Here is a 21299-nt window from a genome sequence, read left to right on the forward strand (position 1 = left end):
AGCTTTAGCCTTATGAGGCCAAAAAGAAATAGAAGAAAGAAAGAAGTCACCAGAAGTTAATGCCCAGTGTAGATGTAGGAGCCTTGCTCTCAATCCTGGTCCATGTATCTGTGTTGGGGGCAACGTCCCAGGTTCAAGGTGATCCAGTACCCAATATTGGTGTACATCAGGGGTGTCAAACTCAACTTCACTTAGGGCCACACTGGAAAATGAGAATCACATCAAGGGCCAGACATGTAGAGTTTATTGACATGCTTTTATTTATTCGAAAAATGCAAATATCTTTGACTGTCGTATTGCATGTGTCATATAGTCTTCTCACTTACAGTTTGGTCGACATAAAGTCCTAAAGAAGTTAGAAAAAGTTGCGCAGCCATCATAGAAAAAAAGTGTCCAAAAACTTAATCAAAAGTGACAAAAATGTTGGAAAAAGTTACAAATCGTCAAAAAAAATGACAACAAAGTCATAAAAAGTGACAAAAACTAGGCGGGCCAAAATGTTTTGTGAACATAAATTGATATGCGGGCTGGATCATAATCTGCGTGGGGCTGGATTTGACCCTCGGGCCTTGAGTTTGACACATGTGGTGTACATGGAGACACCTATGAGTACCCAACATCCGTGGTAAAGCTAACAACCACTAAGGGCTCTCTGATTGTTTTGTGACAGAACTTTCACCCCATCTGTCTTGCGAGTCACGTAGAAACACAGTTGCTTGGTCTTCATTTTCTGCACAAATTTGAAATTATAATGTGAATTACTAAATGAGATATATAAAACAAAAGGGAATTTAAACTACATTCTCAGTGTTTCTGTAAGCCTGTCCCTGAAGCTATACAGCCGCTTCAGGTGACACTGCAGTAAACGTTGACGTTACAGAAAACTACAGACAATGAGGCTTATTCTACATGCCATTAACGTTATAAAAAAACGTCGCTCTCGGGGCGAGTATGGAGCTGAGAGGGAAAAATCCCAGTATACTCACTCCAGAAAACTAGACTACACCACTGAATACAATAGTGTAGTAGTGTAGCTCTCTCTCTCTCTCTCTCTCTCTCTCTCTCTCTCTGTGGTAACCTTTTCAGCTTTTTACTTCCACTTCCTCCCGTGCTGTGGCCCAGATATGTTTTCTCCAGGTTAAACTTTCGGTAAGTGACATTCTCAACTGATTTCTGATCTTTTAGTTTCATCTAAATGTAAAAAATGTGTTTGTGTTGTTGAAGAGTTTAGCTGTGTGCTAACAGCTGTTAACCTCCTATAGTCAGGATGACCTGCTGCTCTAACAACAGGAGCTAACCATGCTAACCATGCTAACAAACAATTAACACAACATCTCAGAAATCAAATGTAGCTCTGCTGAGGAAAACAACATCTTAATCTGCTGAAGCAGAGTAATGTTCATGTTCAAGTATCAACACCACCATGTACAAATACTTTGTTAGTAAAAGAAAATCTGACATGGCTCCTTCCTATAATGCAGCAACATGAAGTACTTCCTCGTATTTATTGTGTCAAATAAAATGTCTTACAGTATAGATTATTCCTGTATCACATAAACACATAATAATACATAAAACTACTTTTTTAAACTTTACTCAGCTTTAGTTTGGTACATGTCCCCAGTGTAAAATATTAAACTTCTACAAGAATGATAGGCTATGAAATAATACTCAAAATATTCTTAAGGCCTGATTTTTGGCTCTTTATCTTTCAAAACATGTCTTTCTTTTAGACTCTGAGAGTTAAATTGTAATTTCCCCATTGGGGATCAATACAAAGTATAAATTATTATTATAATTATAAAACTATAAATTACAAATTATTATTAAGTATTTTAAATATCACAATATAGTGTCACACTATATGATATCAATTTCTTTTTATTTAAATTCTTTTTTTAACAGAGCTGACTCAAGATGTGTCTGGACTTTGAACAGAGTCGATTCACAAAGAGCCATCTGTGTTATCATTCTGTACTTTATTTTGGAGATTTGCATTTATTTTTCTTAGTTTTAATGAAGTTTAAATTTTGTTGTTTTGGCTGTGGTAGAGATGCATGGCAAAAGAAAAGGAGAAACACAGCTACTTTTAAACATGATCAGAGACTCAGATATATATTAGGTTTTGGATATGAACAAACATCGCTAAGCCGATCTTTTCAAAAATCCTGTTTTGATGCAAAGAAGCCAAACCAGCTCCAGCCGCTTCACTTTTCCTTCCTTTGATGTGATTAATGACACGTTACGTTAATTGGAGTATGCATGGCTGCATGTAAACAGAAATATTCACTTTCATTAGCCAAGTAAACAGCTTTGTCAGTATATCCAGGGTGCATGTTTTCCTGGGGTGATGCGGAGGATTTCCCCCTTTCTGGTCTACATGTCCCTGCCTCTGCTGAATTAAATGTACCCCCCCCATTCAAAGTGATCAATGCTACTTCACTAATACACTAAATATTAAGTAAAGCTCTGTAATGTGAACACATAGTGACATAGAACGATAAAATCTGAGCAGCAGTTGCTGGTTGAATTTAGCCGCTCCGGGAAGCCGGCTACAGAGCTCCGGGACGCTGTCCGGGATGCCGGCTACAGAGCTCCAGGACGCCGGCTACCAGCTGCAGTTGTTTAGCCGCCAATAGGTGACTGTTAGCCGGCTACAGACACCACCAGATGATGCTCCATTCAGAGGCCATGGATGGTAGTGGAATCCAGCCAGAAAAAGAGAACACCATGCGGCGCTGACAGTTAAGTTTAGGCACCAAACTGACTCGTTAAGTTTAGGAAAAAAGATTGTGGTTTGGATTAAAACACTCCCGAGGAACAAAGGGTTAGGGTTAGAGGTTAGGGATTAGGGTTAAGGGGTTCGGGTGTTATGAGCATTTCCTGCTTCAAAGTACTTTGTTTTCACTATATTGTATATATTGTATATATTGTATTGTATATATTGTTTATATTTAAGTGTTTGGCATGCCTGGCACTATATCCATGGTATTGGAGGGGGATTTAATTCTTGCATGTTTTGTTTTGTTGTGCATGATCAAAAAACATCCCCCCTACTCTGCTTTTTTTCACAAATCACCCTGAGTATATTGTGTTTTTCAGAATAAGAGCAAAAAATAAATATGATATAGTAATATGTTGTGCATATAGACAGCCAGTGTTCTTGTGACAGAGGTCATCTCTCCCAGCAGGTGTTTCCTCTCCAGATGAAGGTGTGGACTCTGCTATGAGTCAGTGTGAGGACAGAGAGGAGGGAGTCCCTCCCTCTAAAACCACTCTGTGTGGGGAACATGACAGCCAGACCAAAGCTCAGAGGTGAGAGGACCATCTCTAACTATCTATCTCTGGTAATTAACCTCAGGGCTGAGTGGTAAACACAAGCTAAGTGTGGAGGCAGCAGTGTGTCTTTAAATAACATTCCCACAATCAAAATTAGTAGGATAGTTATTTCAACAATCCACTTCCTACAGATCAAAATAAAGCTGGCTTTATTTGTGAATAAAAATCTTTCTAATTTGAAAACAAGTTTCCTGATGTGGTATTTAAATGTTAATTTATCATTGAGCCACATGCCAAGATACTTGTATTCTGTAACTCTTTCAACATGTGATCTGTTGACATTGGAATACAGTAGTTGGGTGATTAAGTGACCAAAAAGGCACCATTAAGAAGCTGTCTTCTTTGTCATTAAATAAATGCTGTATGTTCAGTAAATGTCAGTGGTTCTATCAGTTCCCAACAGCAGAGAGGAAAGTCCCCTGTACCCAGCTGTGTGTCCATGAAGAGTGATATGTCTATGGATGGCAAGATGTACTTCGAAAATGGACGCCGTTCTTATGACCCAATGTAAGTAATGTTCGAGCAGATTTAATAGTAGTTTTGAGTTTAATGTATGCATCGTCTCCCCTGCTACCTTCTCTAACTGTCCATCAATCAGATCACTCAACCATAATTATTCACACTCAAAGCTCTGTGTATGTTGTGTTTCAGCCCAGAAAAGCAGCACAGACCTGGACACGGACCTGGTCCAGGACCTGGACCTGGTCCTGGACCCAGCTGTGTGTCCTTCAAGAGTGACGACTCTAAGAAGTTTGATATTAATTTTAAACAAAGAGACAAAAAGTACGTAGTTGTAAATTATGTTCAGTAACACGTCCATAATGTCAGTAATTAAACATTTTTTTGCATTGTATTCAAACATTTTAAGTTAGATATTATTTCACAAAGAATTTTCCCTAAATAGCTTACTAACTTTATTGACATAGCACAGAGTACCGGTACAGAGACAAGAACATTTCATTAAGCTTCTAACCAGAAGTGCAAAAATCACAGTGCAGCGTGATGTACAGAATATATACCAGGGAAAGATGCTAATAGTTTAAAGCACTGGACCAACGGACAACCAAGGCCCTAATTTGGTACATTTTTGGTGGAATATTTTGGAGCTGGCATTAGCTAACGTTGATGTAAACACAAATGTATCAGAAAATGTTTAGGCACTTTAGTCTTGACCGGTCTTAGAATAAAATCCTTTGTGAGAGACCGAGACGAGACCAAAACACATCGTGAGTAGCTACAACACTGTCGAGGGCTACCAATCTAGTTCTGCCATTTGGAAGTCCTCACATATATAATCCTTATTAGACATTAGCATTACTATTCCACCATCATGGTCAACCCACAGCATCATATTCAAGCCTGTGCTGCACCCCACACTGTATACAGCTTTAAAACATGTCTAAATTAAATATTGATCATGGATCATACACAATGTTAGCAATAACTACCTGGATACAAATATACTGTACAGACGATGTATTAAACCACTGACAGGTTTTGTCTCAGTGTGTTGTTGGTGCAGTGCAGAATTTATCTTGTCTTTCTATCAGGAGGAATCTGGAAGAAGCTGAACCCAGCTGTGTGTCCATGAAGAGTGACACGTCTATGAATCCTCCTTATGACTTCAAAGATAGACGCCACTCTGTTGATCAAAGGTGAGGATTTCAAACTGAAAATCAGCAGGACTAATAAAGGTTTACCACTACAGGGAGTCCTCTGATTCACTGTTAACATCCAAATATCACTTCATGGACCTTTACCTTGTGTTTGTCTCTGTGTGGACAGACATAATGTGAGCTAATTCTTCCTGATTCCTCCACAGAGTGGACCAGGAGAGTTCAGAGGTTCCCAGTGGTCAGTCTGCCCAGCAGCATCAAACACACCTGGACTCCATATTTATGGTCTGTACATGTACAACGACTTTTACATCTATTCTGTGTCAATCATCTCCATGCTGCACTTTTAGACCAGTAGATTGTCAATCTGTCCAACATGGATCTGATGTTTGCTTCCATGATTTCAGTTTGATTTGTCATTCATGTAATCTTCTGTTCCAGCTGCTGGAGGAAGACATCTGCACTTTTGTGAAAAACGAGCTGCAGAAGATCCAGAAGCTTCTGAGTCCAGATTAGCCAGAATGCTTAGAGAGTCAGAGGGAGGATGAGGAGGTGTTGGACGGTGAGGATGAAGAGCAGAGGAGGAGCAGTAGAGAGGCATTTCTGAAGATCACACTGCACTTCCTGAGGAGAATGAAGCAGGAGGAGCTGGCTGACCGTAAGAGGATTTCTCTAAAGATTTAACATGCTATATATATATATATATATATATATATATATATATATATATATATATATATATATATATATATATATATAGAGAGAGAGAGAGAGAGAGAGAGAGAGAGAGAGAGAGAGAGAGAGAGATGCACCGATTGACCAGCCGGTGACCGGAATTGGCTGATTTTCACGTCATCGGCCATGACTGCCAACCTGCCGGTCAGACTGACTTATGCCGATTTTATGCCGGTCAAATGCACTCAGGCGCCGCATGATTTACATCGTGCAACAGCAACATCACACGTGCACATGCAGGGTTTTCACTGTATGCATGTAGCAGTGCCACACTGCCGCTCAATCAGTGGTTTATCAAATATCATAAAGTCGTAATTATACACGGCTCAAACAGTCAGCCGCTCTCTCTCCCCTCTGAGGCTGAAAAACTGGAACATGATAACCGCACTCACGCAGTCCCGTGAAATATGACAGCTACAGTTTATTGGAAAATAGTGTTGGGCACACTGACTTTGATGAATATACTGTTTATCAGACCCCAGATGAGACAAGAAGCTAACGTTTGCAAACGCTGTGTGGTCCCTCTGCCTCTGACGCCCCGCTGGCCGCTGTAGGAGACAAAAAAAAACAAAAAAGAAAAGAGAGACGCTGTGTTCCTCCGACACGCGCGTATTAACGTTACTTTTTAAAGCAGACATATTATGCTCATTTTCAGGTTCACAATTGTATTTTAAGGTTGTACCAGAATAGGTTTACATGGTAAACCTATTCTAATTTTCTAAAAACACCATATTGTTGTCCTCTCCTGGAACCATCACCTTATCGTGGTGGAGAGGTTTGTGTGTCCCTATGAACCTGAGGGCTGTGTTGTCTGGAGCTATGTGCTCCTGGTAGGGTCTCCCAAGGCAAAGTGGTCTCAGGGGAGGGGCCAGACAAAGAATGGTTCAAAAACCCTATGAAAAAACGAGGTAGAGATGGAGTGACCCTGCCCGGAGGAAGCCCGGGGCCCCCGTCTGGAGCCAGGCGCAGATGGAGGGCCCGTCAGCGAGCGCCTGGTGGCCGGGTTTGCCACGGAGCCCGGCCGGGCACAGCCCGAAATAGCTACGTGGCACCTATCTCTCCAACTCATGGGCCCACCACCTGTGGGAGGAACCGCTGGTGTCGGGTGCGCTGCCACATGGGTGGCAGTGAAGGTCAGGGGCCTCGACGGACCAGACCCGGGCGGCAGACGCTGGCTCTGGGGACGTGGAACGTCACCTCTCTGTGGGGGAAGGAGCCGGAACTTGTGCGGGAGGTGGAGCGCTACCAGTTGGATCTGGTGGGGCTTACCTCTACGCACAGTCTCGGTTCTGGAACCATACTCCTGGATAGGGGTTGGACTCTTTTCTTCTCCGGAGTTGCCCAGGGTGTGAGGCGCCGGGCGGGTGTGGGGATACTCACAAGCCCCCGGCTGAGCGCCGCTACGTTGGAGTTTACCCCGGTGGACGAGAGGGTCGCCTCCCTACGCCTGCGGGTTGTGGGGGGGAAAACTCTGACTGTTGTTTGTGCGTATGCACCAAACAAGAGCTCAGAGTATTCGGCCTTCTTGGAGACCTTGAATGGAGTCCTGTATGGGGCTCCAGTAGGGGACTCCATAGTTCTGCTGGGGGACTTCAACGCGCACGTGGGAAATGATGGAGACACATGGAGAGGCGTGATTGGGAGGAACGGCCTCCCTGATCTAAACCAGAGTGGTTGTTTGTTGTTGGACTTCTGTGCTAGTCATGGATTGTCTATAACGAACACCATGTTCGAACATAGGGATGCTCATAAGTGTACTTGGTACCAGAGCACCCTAGGCCAAAGGTCAATGATCGATTTTATAATCGTTTCATCTGATCTGAGGCCGTATGTTTTGGACACTCGGGTGAAGAGAGGGGCAGAGCTGTCAACTGATCACCATCTGGTGGTGAGTTGGGTCAGAGGGTGGGGGAAGAGTCTGGACAGACCTGGTAAGCCCAAACGGGTAGTGCGGGTAAATTGGGAACATCTGGAGGAGGCCCCTGTCCGACAGACTTTCAACTCACACCTCCGGCGGAGCTTTTCGTGCATCCCTGTGGAGGCTGGGGGCATTGAACCCGAGTGGACAATGTTCAAAGTTTCCATTGCTGAAGCTGCGGCGGGGAGCTGTGGTCTTAGGGTCTTAGGTGCCTCAAGGGGCGGTAACCCACGAACACCGTGGTGGACACCGGTGGTCAGGGAAGCCGTCCGACTGAAGAAGGAGTCTTTCCGGGATATGTTATCCCAGAGGACTCCGGAGGAAGTTGCAAGGTACCGAAGGGCCCGAAGGGCTGCAGCCTCTGCCGTGAAAGAGGCAAAGCAGTGGGTGTGGGAGAAGTTCGGAGAAGACATGGAGATGGACTTTCGGTCGGCACCAAGGTGCTTCTGGAAAACCGTTCGCCACCTCAGGAGGGGAAAGCGGGGAACCATCCAAGCTGTGTACAGTAAGGATGGGACGCTGCTGACCTCAACTGAGGAGGTAATAGTGCGGTGGAAGGAGCACTTTGAGGAACTCCTAAATCCGACTAATACGCCCTCTATGGTAGAGGCTGGAGGATAATGGGGGATTGTCGTTAATTTCCCTGGGGGAAGTTGCTGAGGTAGTTAAACAACTCCACAGTGGCAAAGCCCCAGGGATTGATGAGATCCGTCCAGAAATGCTTAAAGCTCTGGGTGTGGAGGGGTTGTCTTGGTTGACACGCCTCTTCAACATTGCGTGGAAGTCGGGGACGGTGCCTAAGGAGTGGCAGACTGGGGTGGTGGTTCCCCTTTTCAAAAAGGGGGACTAGAGGGTGTGTGCCAATTACAGGGGTATCACACTTCTCAGCCTCCCCGGTAAAGTCTACTCCAAGGTGCTGGAAAGGAGGGTTCGGTCGATAGTCGAACCTCAGGTTGAAGAGGAACAATGCGGATTCCGTCCTTTCCGACCAGATCTTTACTCTCGCAAGGATCCTGGAGGGAGCCTGGGAGTATGCCCAACCGGTCTACATGTGCTTTGTGGATCTGGAGAAGGCGTATGACCGGGTCCCCCGGGAGATACTGTGGGAGGTGCTGCGGGAGTATGGGGTGAGGGGGTCCCTTCTCAGGGCCATCCAATCTCTGTACGACCAAAGCGAGAGCTGTGTCCGGGTTCTCGGCAGTAAGTCGGACTCGTTTCAGGTGAGAGTTGGCCTCCGCCAGGGCTGCGCTTTGTCACCAATCCTGTTTGTAGTATATATGGACAGGATATCGAGGCGTAGTCGGGGTGGAGAGGGGTTGCAGTTTGATGAGCTGGGGATCTCATCGCTGCTTTTTGCGGATGATGTGGTCCTGATGGCATCGTCGGCCTGTGACCTTCAGCACTCACTGGATCGGTTCGCAGCCGAGTGTGAAGCGGCTGGGATGAGGATCAGCACCTCTAAATCTGAGGCCATGGTTCTCAGCAGGAAACCGATGGGGTGCCTTCTCCAGGTAGGGAATGAGTCTTTACCCCAAGTGAAGGAGTTCAAGTACCTTGGGGTATTGTTCGCGAGTGAGGGGACAATGGAGCGGGAGATTGGTCGGAGAATCGGCGCAGCGGGTGCGGTATTACACTCAATGTATCGCACCGTTGTGACGAAAAGAGAGCTGAGCCAGAAGGCAAAGCTCTCAATCTACCGGTCAGTTTTCGTTCCTACCCTCACCTATGGTCATGAAGGCTGGGTCATGACCGAAAGAACGAGATCCAGGGTACAAGCGGCCGAAACGGGTTTCCTCAGGAGGGTGGCTGGCGTCTCCCTTAGAGATAGGGTGAGAAGCTCAGTCATCCGTGAGGAGCTCGGAGTAGAGCCGCTGCTCCTTCGCGTCGAAAGGAGCCAGTTGAGGTGGTTCGGGCATCTGGTAAGAATGGGCGCCTCCCTAGGGAGGTGTTCCAGGCACGTCCAGCTGGGAGGAGGCCTCGGGGAAGACCCAGGACTAGGTGGAGAGATTATATCTCCAACCTGGCCTGGGAACACCTCGGGATCCCCCAGTCGGAGCTGGTTAATGTGGCTCGGGAAAGGGAAGTTTGGGGTCCCCTGCTGGAGCTGCTACCCCCGCGACCCGTTACCGGATAAGCGGAAGAAGATGGATGGATGGATGGATGAACGACATGTTTTCTGCCTCATATGGTATGCACATGAATATTTAGACACACACACACACAGGCACACATAGACAGAGCTGCGCACACACACACACACAAACACACACACACACACACACAAACACACACACACACACACACAGAGGCACACAGACAGCGCTGCACACGCGCACGCAAACACACACACACACACACACACACACACACACACACACACACAGAGGCACACAGACAGCCCTGAGCACTAGAGCTTAGATCGGCCCAAAAAATCAAGCCCGAACCTGCCCGAGCCCGAGCACGTTGTGTCCGAGCCCGGCCCGGCCCGAAACATTAACTGTAATTATGAGCCCGAGCCCGATTTAAACCCGACATTTTTGTAATACGTGGGCCGTTATAACTGACGTTCTCAACTACAATTCAGAGTTGTTTGAACTGCAGAAATCTGTTAGAATAATACAACAAGGACGAAGCTGTAAACTGCTGTTAGTTTAGAATGGAACGGATCGCAAATGGATCTGAATGAAGAAACGTAAAAAAAAAAAAGAAACAATGATGAACAACATATTGTTGTCACTGCCTACGACTTGTTTAAACTGCTTCCATACCTCCGACTTTCCTCCACACTTGCTCAAAGTTAATTTTCTTATCTTCAAGCTCCCGGTGTGATGCGTGTGAGAGGAGGAGACTCCGCGCATGAAGTGCTGCATTTTGTAACTGCAGCCTAACTTTTGTACATATTTGTTACTTTTATATAGCCTATATATATATATATATATATATATATATATTTATAATATTTCTGATTATGGCATAGCTATCTCCCCACCCAAATAGAATAATAAGGTAATGGATTTAAAAAAAAAAAAATTGCTTGATTAAGGGTCCAGCCCGGGCCTGGCCCGGCCCGGCCCGAGGATGTGTTGGAAAATAACGGCCCGAGCCCGACCGGACCTCGGGTCGGGCTCGCACACAAACAAACAGGCACACATAGACAGCGCTGCACACACACACACACACACACACACACACAAACAATCCCTTTTTTTCTCAGCGGCAGCAGAGCTCTCACACTGTAACGTTCCAAACTACAGACATGTCCAGACACGCCCGGCCGCGCGCTGCCTTCAAACTTCATTTCAGCCGAGACATGAACTCATCAACTAATGTTACTGTACAAAGCACTAGATACAGAGTTTCCTTAGTTATCCTTCCTCCAATGTGTCACGCACTCACACACCTATGCTTTCGACACTGTGTTCCCCGAGGATCCATGTTGGAAAAAATAAAGTTAACGTACCGTGAACCGCCGCCGGCAGGCAGCTCCTGTGAAGGTGTACAGTCCAGGAAGCAAGCCAGCGATCCGGGCAGGCACTGGCCTCTCCAACGTCATACTATGGAGCTTCTGAAGTCTGGAACAGTCGTACTAAATTTGCAATCAACCATCAATTTTCGTAAAACAGCCCATATTTGAGCTCTACATACTGTAGTTGATTTCTCGCATAAAAAAGTGTCAGAAGTGAATTTAGTGAAGAAATAGCAGACAAACAATGTATAACATTTCTGAGATCTGCGCGACCTAGATTTACAAGACAAACTGATCCCAGATCAGTGGTCTATGTAAATGTTGGGGTGTGACAAAGACAGAGACTAGAGCCAAATAAGGAGGAGCCATCGAGTTGATGTCAACTCGGTGGTGACAGAAATGTTGGAAATTAATTTCTAAAAAAACATCCAAAATGAGACAGAAACGTTGGAAATTAATTTAGAAAAAAACATCCAAAATGAGACAGAAACGTTGGAAATTAATTTCTAAAAAAACGTCGAAAAAAGAGACAGAAACGTTGGAAATGAATTTCTAAAAAAGAAACGTCTAAAAACTGACAGAAATGTTGGGAATTTTTTTTTTTTTTTAAACATCCAAAAAAATGACAGAAACGGAAAAAAAACAATGGAGCTTTAATAATAAAACATAGTTTGTTGTGATTGTGTGTTTGTAAATCTGTAAATCACCATCAGATGTATTTATAAACTGAATGAATTGTTATAACTGGATTGTTGAAGTTAAAGTTTGTTAAACATCATTCACAGCTGAATACGAAATGAAAGTTGAAATGATTTTCTTTCAGTAGTTGTCATTAAAGTTGTTAATAAATCATCAGATGATAACCTGCAGCTGTATTGTGTCTTGTTCTCTCCATCAGATGTCTGTGAACTGGAACTGGACACAAACACAGTACACAGAAACCTTAAACTGTCTGACAACAACAGGAAGGTGATATATGTGAGAGAGGATCAGTCATATCCTGATCATCCAGACAGATTTGACTCCTGGCCTCAGCTGCTGTGTAGAAATGGTCTGACTGGTCGCTGTTACTGGGAGGTCGAGAGGAGAGGAAGGGTTGATATATCAATGAGTTACAGAGGAATCAGAAGGAGAGGAAACAGTAAAGACTGTGTGTTTGGATGTAATGATCAGTCCTGGAGTCTGATCTGCTCTGATGATGATGGTTACTGTGTCTGGCACAATAACAGAGTAACAGCCCTCACTTCCTCCTCTGTCTCTAACAGGGTAGCAGTGTATGTGGACTGTCCTGCTGGCTCTCTGTCCTTCTACACAGTCTCCTCTGACTCACTGATCCACCTCCACACCTTCAACACCACATTCACTGAACCTCTTTATCCTGGGTTTAGGGTCCCCTCTGGTTCCTCAGTGTCTCTGTGTCCTCTGCAGGACTGAGAGTCTCTCCTGTGGACAGAAACTCTGACTGAAGATCAGCTGCTGAAATCAAAGTTCAGTCTGTTCACCATCACACTCTACAGACCAAACATCAATCATTTGTTCCAATGAATCACATGTCAAACCCTAGAATCTAGAATCACTCTGATGTTCCCTTTGTGTCACTACACCCTGAGGAAGGCTCAACCTGACACGCGTTGGTGTATTTTTAATGTCTTGCCCTATTTAATAAAGGCCTTTTTATCACTTTTTGTAACCAACCTTGAGTGCCTGGACTTGATTTTTCTTTATTTTCTTGGTCATAATTCTTCTTCCTTTTTTTTTTTCTTAAAGATTATTTTTTGGGGGCTTTTCCCTTTATAATAGTGACAGTGGATAGGCATGAAAGGGGGAGAGAGAGATAGGGGATGACAGGCAGCAAAGGGCTACAGGCCGGACCCGAACCCGGGCCGCTGCAGGACTCAAGGAGAGGAGAGCTGCACCAAGCTAGCCACAGTTAGCCACACTGGCTGGACAGGAAACAGGGAAGTTACCTTCAAAATAAAAGAGCAACAGGAAGGGTGATTAAGGTTTCTAAATACTCAGCATGGACAGGGCTGTCCAAACCCAGTTTACTATGCACGAGTTTGGTACAGATACATTTCCATGACATGAATTCAAGTGGAATTAAATTAATAAGTTTAGACTAAATGAGCAAAGAAACAAATTTACCTCATTGGTGGTATGTTTGCACAGACGAGTGGATTTGGTGAAAAGAAATGTATTACTCTGGTTCTGTGTACCTGCTGGCTGTGTATGTTTGGTTGTAGTACTAAAACATGTTGCAACCTGTGTTGGTGAATAGTAGTTTTATTTAGAATTTTCTGACAGGAAGTGTGTTTTATTCCCAGCGGCCTGACAGTGATGGTGAGAGGAGAGTGGTGGTGACTCTGCACATCGGGGCTTAAATGAAAGAGGATGCATGGAGATCTCAGACAGCTGGCAGGATTATTCATCCCCTTCTTCCACAGAGTGTCCTGTCTGCAGTCAGGTGAGTCCAACTGTCCCCTGTCCTGCTGCTGGTTGTTTAAATGTCCTCATTCCGCTCTGCAGTTTCTCATTCAGCCAGCAGCTGTACTGCAGGTGCAGCTTACCTAAAGTCTAACTTCACTATCAGCAGGAAGCATCTGCATTGAGGTCCAGAGAGAGGAATTTCCTCTGGCTGCATGGATCACACACACATCTGAAGCTGGAGCTCCTGAGGTGGTCCCACAGATTTAAAGTCCTTGTTCAAGGACCAAACTGTGGAGGAGCTGAAGCAGAACATGACATCTGTATGTTCAACAGTCTGAGCAATGTCACGCACTAATGGAGCTCTGAATATCTGTTCCTTTGGAGGACGCTGATACTAATTAGTCTCTGTCAACACTGATTCCATCTCAAAGACAGAAGAAACAAAAGCAAATACACATCAACAGACATTATGTACACACCATTGTAATAGTAAAACAGAAGATGGGGCAGCTTTAAAGGACAGAAAAAGTGACAATGCAATAAACAAAATGAAATTAGCAGGTTATAGGGTCAAAAGACAATAAAAAAGACGATTAAAAGACGGCATAACATAAAAAAAAAAAAAGTCAATAAAAAGTTGTCTCTGTCTGATCATTTCTTTTCCTCCATCTCTTATTAATGAATGTCTGTGATGTCTGTCCCACACTACCATCTATGTTCTGGAAGTTGTTCTTCTAAACAAAAGAGCAAATTAACATTCAGAAACTTGACGGGAGAAAGGAGGAGACCACACATCTTTTTTATAAACCTCCATAGAAAATGAAAGACTTAAATTCTGGTTTCTATCTCTGGGGAAACTCTGGAACATTTAGTGTGTTTGGCCGAAGCCAAACCAAAACTACTGTCTCCAAACTTAGAGAGTAAAACCTGATTTTATATTCCTCTGACATGACTAGTAAATGTGATAAAATAATCATATTGGAATACCATAATGTTGCATTATTTTCAGCACATTCTCCCAGGTCCATCCACTATGTAGTTAAAGAAGTGATTTAAACAAGTGGATCACTTTTTAGAATAGTTGATTCCTCCAGTAGATGCTGACTCTCCGTCTGCCTCCTCCTCCTTCAGGGAGCTTCCTCCTGAGCCAGCGGCATCATGGGAGGTTCCAGCTCCTCCCTGGTTGACGAGGCCGAGGGTGATGATGACCCCCTCCCATCTTAATGAGTGTGTGACTAATTATAGGGAACTAAAGTAACATTTCAAAGATAAAATAGGAAAATGTAAATAAAGTAGATACTTATCTGACAGGTGGATTCTGAAATAAACCTGAAAGAAAAAGGGAACAAGTGAGTAAGAAGTGAAAGAGTATTTTATTTTATTATTGCATATGATGTGGGGGGTGCACTGGAATATCTGTTGTCATTATGTAGAATAATACAAACTCATGAAAACCTTCTAACTAAGATGAGAGAATAAATGTTAGTTTCTTACCTTTTCAAACGTTCCCGTTGAGTCTGGGTCTTGTTCCACCTTTGCTGCCTGATACCCAGAGAAAGAAATCCTTTACTCGTGTGAGTAACGTTACATCCCTCTACCAAACACACAGGCATCGTAGAGAGACGTCAGCCATGACACTGAAGTGTGGAGTCTTTCTAATGACGTATTTTCACAGTCTGATACTTTAACAGTTTTACGACAAATGGAGACTTACTTGACTTGCTAAATTATCATTTAAACTGAGGAACATCATATGTGTAATTCATGGCTCAATTCAAACAGGATCAAAATAATTATTGGTCTCTCTCCGTTCACTACAGAACATATTTTATCTGAAATGAGGTCCCATGATGGTCCAGAGGAAGGGGAGGGACTTCTTCTCTCTATAGAGCTCAACAGTGAGCGCCCACTTTTTGAATGTCTCTTGTCAATATTACATGTCATTTAGCTGACGCTTTTATCCAAAGCGACTTACAACTGCTATATATGTCAGCAACTAAGGGTTAAGTGTTTTGCTCAGGGACACATTGGCTGATGTATCGCAGTGGGAATCGAACCCAGGTCTCCCACACCAAAGGCGTCATATCCACTGCGCCATCATTACCCTCTTGTCCTCCCATATCTCCGCTGACGTTTCATTAAAGGTGTTTAATTGAAGGGTGGAGCATGGGCCAAGGAAGAACCCATTACATTTTGGAGAGGACCCAAATAACGGGGCGGATACACAAGTTTTTTTACTTTCAATAACATTGTGAGATGAGAGAGCATTTGTGCTGCATTCATGTGGTGTTGGAGTAATCAAAATAAGTGTTCCTCACTGGGAAAGTCATGTGAACTTCCCCTCAAGTGGGTTAACATTGTGAAATAGATCATGGCTTGGCAGAGGTCTGAGCTCTCCGAGTGTCCTTCTGCTTTAATCATGTGTTAGTGGGCGCACCCCAGATGGAAAGAGGGAACTGAGAATAAAAACTAAATTTAGATCACAGAAGGAAACAAGACACACATTAAAGCAACAGAGAGACGTCTGTAAACTGTAAGTACTGCTCCTTACCTTTTCTGTTACATTTCATCACATTGTTGTTCTTTATCAAAATGTAATTTATTTGTAGTGGGGCATCATTTCACCAAGCCTTAATAATAATAAAGTTCAGTCATACGGGGGTTAAAGTGGAACAGAACTAACTGCAGACAGGTGTCCAGCAACGTTGATTAATAAGTAAAATAATCAAATTGGCAGTTTCATGTATCAGTCTTTCCTGTTTTATTTAAAATAAGAACAAATATCCGTTCCAGTGTTTCTAAGTCATTCTCAGTGGTGCACTGCTGTGAGTCCATTAGACCTGTGGTTCCCAAAGTGGGGTCCAGGGTCCTTGAGGGGGGTTCTGGGGGTCACCAGCAAAAAGGAGAATAATTAATTTGAACTATAACTATCCATAAGTAAGACAATGACCAGATGTATGACTATTATGCTTATGGGTTTCATACACGTTCTGTAATTAAACATGTAAAAGCTAAAATCAGTGGTCGAATTGTCAGTTTAAGGGTCCTTCATGTAAAAAAGTTTGGGAACCACAGCATTAGTCTGTCTGTCTGCGGTTAGTTCACGTGTCTGTATTAACAGCAGGACAGTCAACTGTCTGTGGTTAGTTCACGTGTCAACAGTGTGATTCCAGAAGTGAAAGTCCCAGTCATTTTCTCTGTAAGGATTCTGATTATCAGCCTTAATGTCTAAACCATCCGAGGTAGACTGACTCCAAGCTGTGAGATTGTGATTTGGAGGTTCACGCTCCAGTAGAAGCCACAAGTCTGTATGAGTCTGTATGAAATCAACCAGCTGATTTCTGAGACTTCTTTTATTCGTTTGGTTTTATTCTTTTAAATCATCCATGTCAGGATAAAAGATGGCTGCCACACAAAGTGACATCCAGCTCTGATTTGCATGAAGCAGTAAAATCCTCCAAACAGCTCCATGAGGCCATCTAGTGGACTGATAGAAGTAGAGCAGCTGATGGTAGCTTCCTCTGCTCTGATTCGTCCTCACCACTGACCAATGAGAACCAGCAGCATCTTCTCTGTCCAATAACAAACCACTATTGATCAATGTGTTGATCAGTTCTCTGTGTTGAGTGAATGAAATGTGATGAAGTGATGAGAAAAGGCCCTCAGTAGTTCCCAGAGTTCAGTCATGTTTTCGAACTGCTTATTTAGTCTGAGTAACAGTCCAACAAGTCAAAAGGATTCAACTGACACTGATATGAAACAGAGAGAAGCAGCCAATCAGAGGACCAGCTGCTGATATTTGGCTTTTTTCCAGGAGAAATTATGTGAGGGATGAATGAGTGATGATGTGCTGATGAATGATTGGACTGCTTCTCTCAGTGTTTCCTCTCCAGATGAAGGTGTGGACTCTGCTATGAGTCAGTGTGAGGACAGAGAGGAGGGAGTCCCTCCCTCTAAAACCACTCTGTGTGGGGAACATGACAGCCAGACCAAAGCTCAGAGGTGAGAGGACCATCTCTAACTGTCCACCACTCAGATCACTCCACCATCATTATTCACACTCAAAGCTCTGTGTGTGTTGTGTTTCAGACCAGAGAAGCAGCATGGACCTGGACCTGGACCTGGACCTGGACCTGGACCTGGACCTGGACCTGGACCTGGACCTGAACCTGGACCCAGCTGTGTGTCCTTCATGAGTGACTGGTCGAAGGATGATGATATTAATTTTAAACGACAAGACCAAAAGTACGTAGTTGTAAATTGTGTTCAGTAACACGTCCGTAATGTCAGTAAATAAATACAGTTGTTGTATTGTATTAAAATATTTCAAATTACATATGAAAGTCTTTGATGAGCTTTAATGAATTTCTTTCTATCAGGATTCATCAGAGACCAGACTGTCCTGAACCTGGACCCAGCTCTGTGTCCATGAAGAGTGACCGGTCTATGGATCTTATGATAAACTTCAAAGATGGACGCGACTCTGTTGATCAAAGGTGAAGATTTTTAACTGATGATGAAAACAAAATGATGTGTTTTTATTTATTGTGAGATCTCTGGGTTTTAGATGTTTTTCAAAAGTCTTTTAATGGACAGTGACGGCATGTGTCCTGCCAGCTCGCTTTAACTCAGCCTCAGTTTCAAAGTTTACAACAAATAGTAAAATGTAAAATTACAATTTATTCACATTGTTTATTTTTGGTGTACACCTGTCTTCTACTATATATATATATATATATATATATATATATATATATATATATATATATATATATATATATATATATATATATAATATTTTACCTTAACTGCCCTATTTTATGTCTTTTATTTTCTTTTTATACATATTTGTTTGAACACAACTGGAGGAAGCCTGAGAACTTTTATTATAACGACTGCTTCACTGTCATCGTTGTGCATTTGACAATAAAGAACTTGAAACCTAAATATAGGAAAAGGTCTCTCAGTTGAAACTCACTGTTGTGAGACAACATCTATTCCTCTTTTTAGAAGATTAGATTCAACTTTATTGTTATAGCACAGAGTACTGGTACTGAGACAACAAAATGTCATTAAGCTTCTAACCAGAAGTGCAAAAATCAGTAAAGTGCAGAGTGATGTACAGAATATATACCAGGGAAAGATGCTAATATTTTAAAGCACTGGACCAACGGGCCACCAAGGCCCTAATTTGGTACATTTTTGGGGGAATATTTTGGAGCTGACATTAGCCAACGTTGATGTAAACACAAATATATCAGAAAATATTTAGGCAATTTAGTCTTGACCAGTCGTAGAATAAAATCCTTTGTGAGAGACTGAGACGAGAGCAAAACACACATCTTGAGTAGCTACAACACTGTCGAGGGCTACCAATCTAATTCTGCCATCTGGATGTCCCCGCATATATTATCCTTATTAGACATTAGCATTACTATTCCACCATCATGGTCACCCCACAGCATCATATTCAAGCCTGTGCTGCACACCGCACTGCATACAGCTTTAAAACATGTCTAAATTAGAGATGCACCGATTACAACTTTCTAGGCCGATTCTGATTTCCGATTTTCTTTGAGTTAGGCCAGCCGATACCGATTTTAGCCGATTCCGATTTCATTTTTTTCTAACCACTTTACAGCACACACAAATATGTCTTTTCTTTAATAGAAAATGTTACATTTTGCATAGAACATAGAACATTTTTTAAATAGATAATTGATTGATATAAATTACTCCTGGTGTGGGCAATTAACACATATCTAAAGTGCAATGTTATGGAAGAGCCATTTCCTTCTACTACTACTACTACTACTACTAACTAAACTTCTGTATGTATGGAAACAGGGAAAACAAGTAATGGCAATACAATAATAGCCTATATAAATAACAAATACAAATAAAATAAATATAGCCTTAATGCAGTATAAAGATATTTCTCAAAAAACACACACAGGCCTGTTTGAACATCAATAGTAACACCTGAAAACAGCGTGTAGTTCCTTTTTTAGCAAGTGTGCTTTATGTGTCATTGTGCATAAATATGAACACTACCATTGCTGTCAACGGGCTTATCTCCTAACATTAGCTACCGATGGTTACCTCGGAACAATCCAGCAAATAGACGGTACCCTAGAGTGCCGTTACCTGAAACAGATGATTTAACGTCACCGCTTATTTTACAGCGTGTCGGAGGAATACAGCGTCTCTTTTTTTTTTTTTTTTTTTTTTACACAGCGTGTCCTACAGCGGCCAGCGGGGCGTCAGAGGCAGAGGGACCACACAGCGTTTGCTATCTTTAGCTTCTTGTCTCATCTGGGGTCTGATAAACAGTATATTCATCAAAGTCAGTGTGCCTAACGCTATTTTCCAATAAACTGTAGCTGTCATATTTCACGGGACTGCGTGAGTGCGGTTTTCATGTTCCAGTTTTTCAGCCTCAGAAGGGAGAGAGAGGAGAGAGAGCAGCTGACTGTTTGAGCCGTGTATAATTACGACCTTATGACATTTCATAAACCGCTGATTGAGCGGCAGTGCACCGCTGCTACATGCATACAGTGAAAACCCTGAATGTGCACGTGTGATGTTGCTGTTGCGCGATGTAAATCATGCGGCGCCCGAGTGCATTTGACCGGCATAAAATCGGCATATGTCAGTCTGACCGGCCGGTCACCGGTCATGGGCGGTCACGTGAAAATCGGCCAATTCCGGTCACCGGCTGGTCAATCGGTGCATCTCTAGTTTAAATTAAATATTGATCAGGGATCATACACAATGTTAACAAGAACTACTTGGATACAGATATACTGTACAGACGATGTATTTAACCACTGACAGGTTTTGTCTCAGTGTGTTGGTGCAGTGCAGAATTTATCTTGTGTTTCTATCAGGAGGAATCTGGAAGAAGCTGAACCCAGCTGTGTGTCCATGAAGAGTGACAGGTCTATGAATCCTCCTTATGACTTCAAAGATGGACACCACTCTGATGACGAAAGGTGAGGATTTCAAACTGATAATCAGCAGGACTAATAAAGGTTTACCACTACAGGGAGTCCTCTGATTCACTGTTAACATCCAAATATCACTTCATGGACCTTTACCTTGTGTTTGTCTCTGTGTGGACAGAGATAATGTGAGATAATTCTTCCTGATTCCTCCACAGAGTGGACCAGGAGAGCTCAGAGGTTCCCAGTGGTCAGTCTGCCCAGCAGCATCAAACACTCCTGGACTCCATATTTATGGTCTGTACATGTACAACAATTACTTTTACATCTATTCTGTTCACAATCATCTCCATGCTGCACTTTTAGACCAGTGGATTGTCAGTCTGTCCAACATGGATCTGATGTTTGCTCCCATGATTTTTGATTTGTCATTCATATAATCTTCTGTTCCAGCTGCTGGAGGAAGACATCGGCACTTTTGTGAAAAACGAGTTGGAGAAGATCCAGAAGCTTCTGAGTCCAGATTACCCAGAATGCTTAGAGAGTCAGAGGGAGGATGAGGAGGTGTTGGACGGTGAGGATGAAGAGCAGAGGAGGAGCAGCAGCAGAGAGGCATTTCTGAAGATCACAATGCACTTCCTGAGGAGAATGAAACAGGAGGAGCTGGCTGACCGTCTGCAGAGCAGTAAGAGGATTTCTCTAAAGATTTAACATGCTGGACAAATGGGACATTTACTAATGTCTCAAGATATTTATCAAACTATATTCATATACACAAATGATATGTTGAAAAATGTTCTTTGATGATCTACTTTGTTGTGCGTTCATTCAGGAAGTCTTGCTGCAGGTGGTAA

The 21299-nt window shown here is 43.1% G+C and overlaps 2 protein-coding genes and 1 long non-coding RNA gene across 3 annotated transcripts in view; 2 read left to right on the forward strand and 1 right to left on the reverse strand.

Annotated features, from left to right (window-relative positions):
• LOC116049982 (keratin, type I cytoskeletal 13-like) overlaps positions 1–21299 on the reverse strand; it is a 511520-nt gene that overhangs the window by 215754 nt on the left and 274467 nt on the right. The gene's annotated exons all lie outside the window — the stretch shown is intronic.
• The window catches only part of LOC116050016 (NACHT, LRR and PYD domains-containing protein 3-like), a 271266-nt gene that overhangs the window by 49379 nt on the left and 200588 nt on the right, over positions 1–21299 (forward strand). The window contains 4 exon segments of the mRNA XM_035996640.1: positions 4890–4994; positions 17381–17503; positions 17591–17746; positions 17881–17997. Of these exon segments, the coding sequence (XP_035852533.1) occupies positions 4890–4994; positions 17381–17503; positions 17591–17746; positions 17881–17997 (501 nt within the window).
• Positions 1061–4026, forward strand: LOC118494124. The gene is made up of 3 exons (XR_004896186.1): positions 1061–1149; positions 3189–3315; positions 3991–4026. It is a non-coding gene; the product is annotated as an uncharacterized LOC118494124 (long non-coding RNA).

This window comes from Sander lucioperca, chromosome 21 (assembly GCF_008315115.2).
Source record: "Sander lucioperca isolate FBNREF2018 chromosome 21, SLUC_FBN_1.2, whole genome shotgun sequence".
Taxonomy (NCBI): Eukaryota; Metazoa; Chordata; class Actinopteri; order Perciformes; family Percidae; genus Sander; species Sander lucioperca.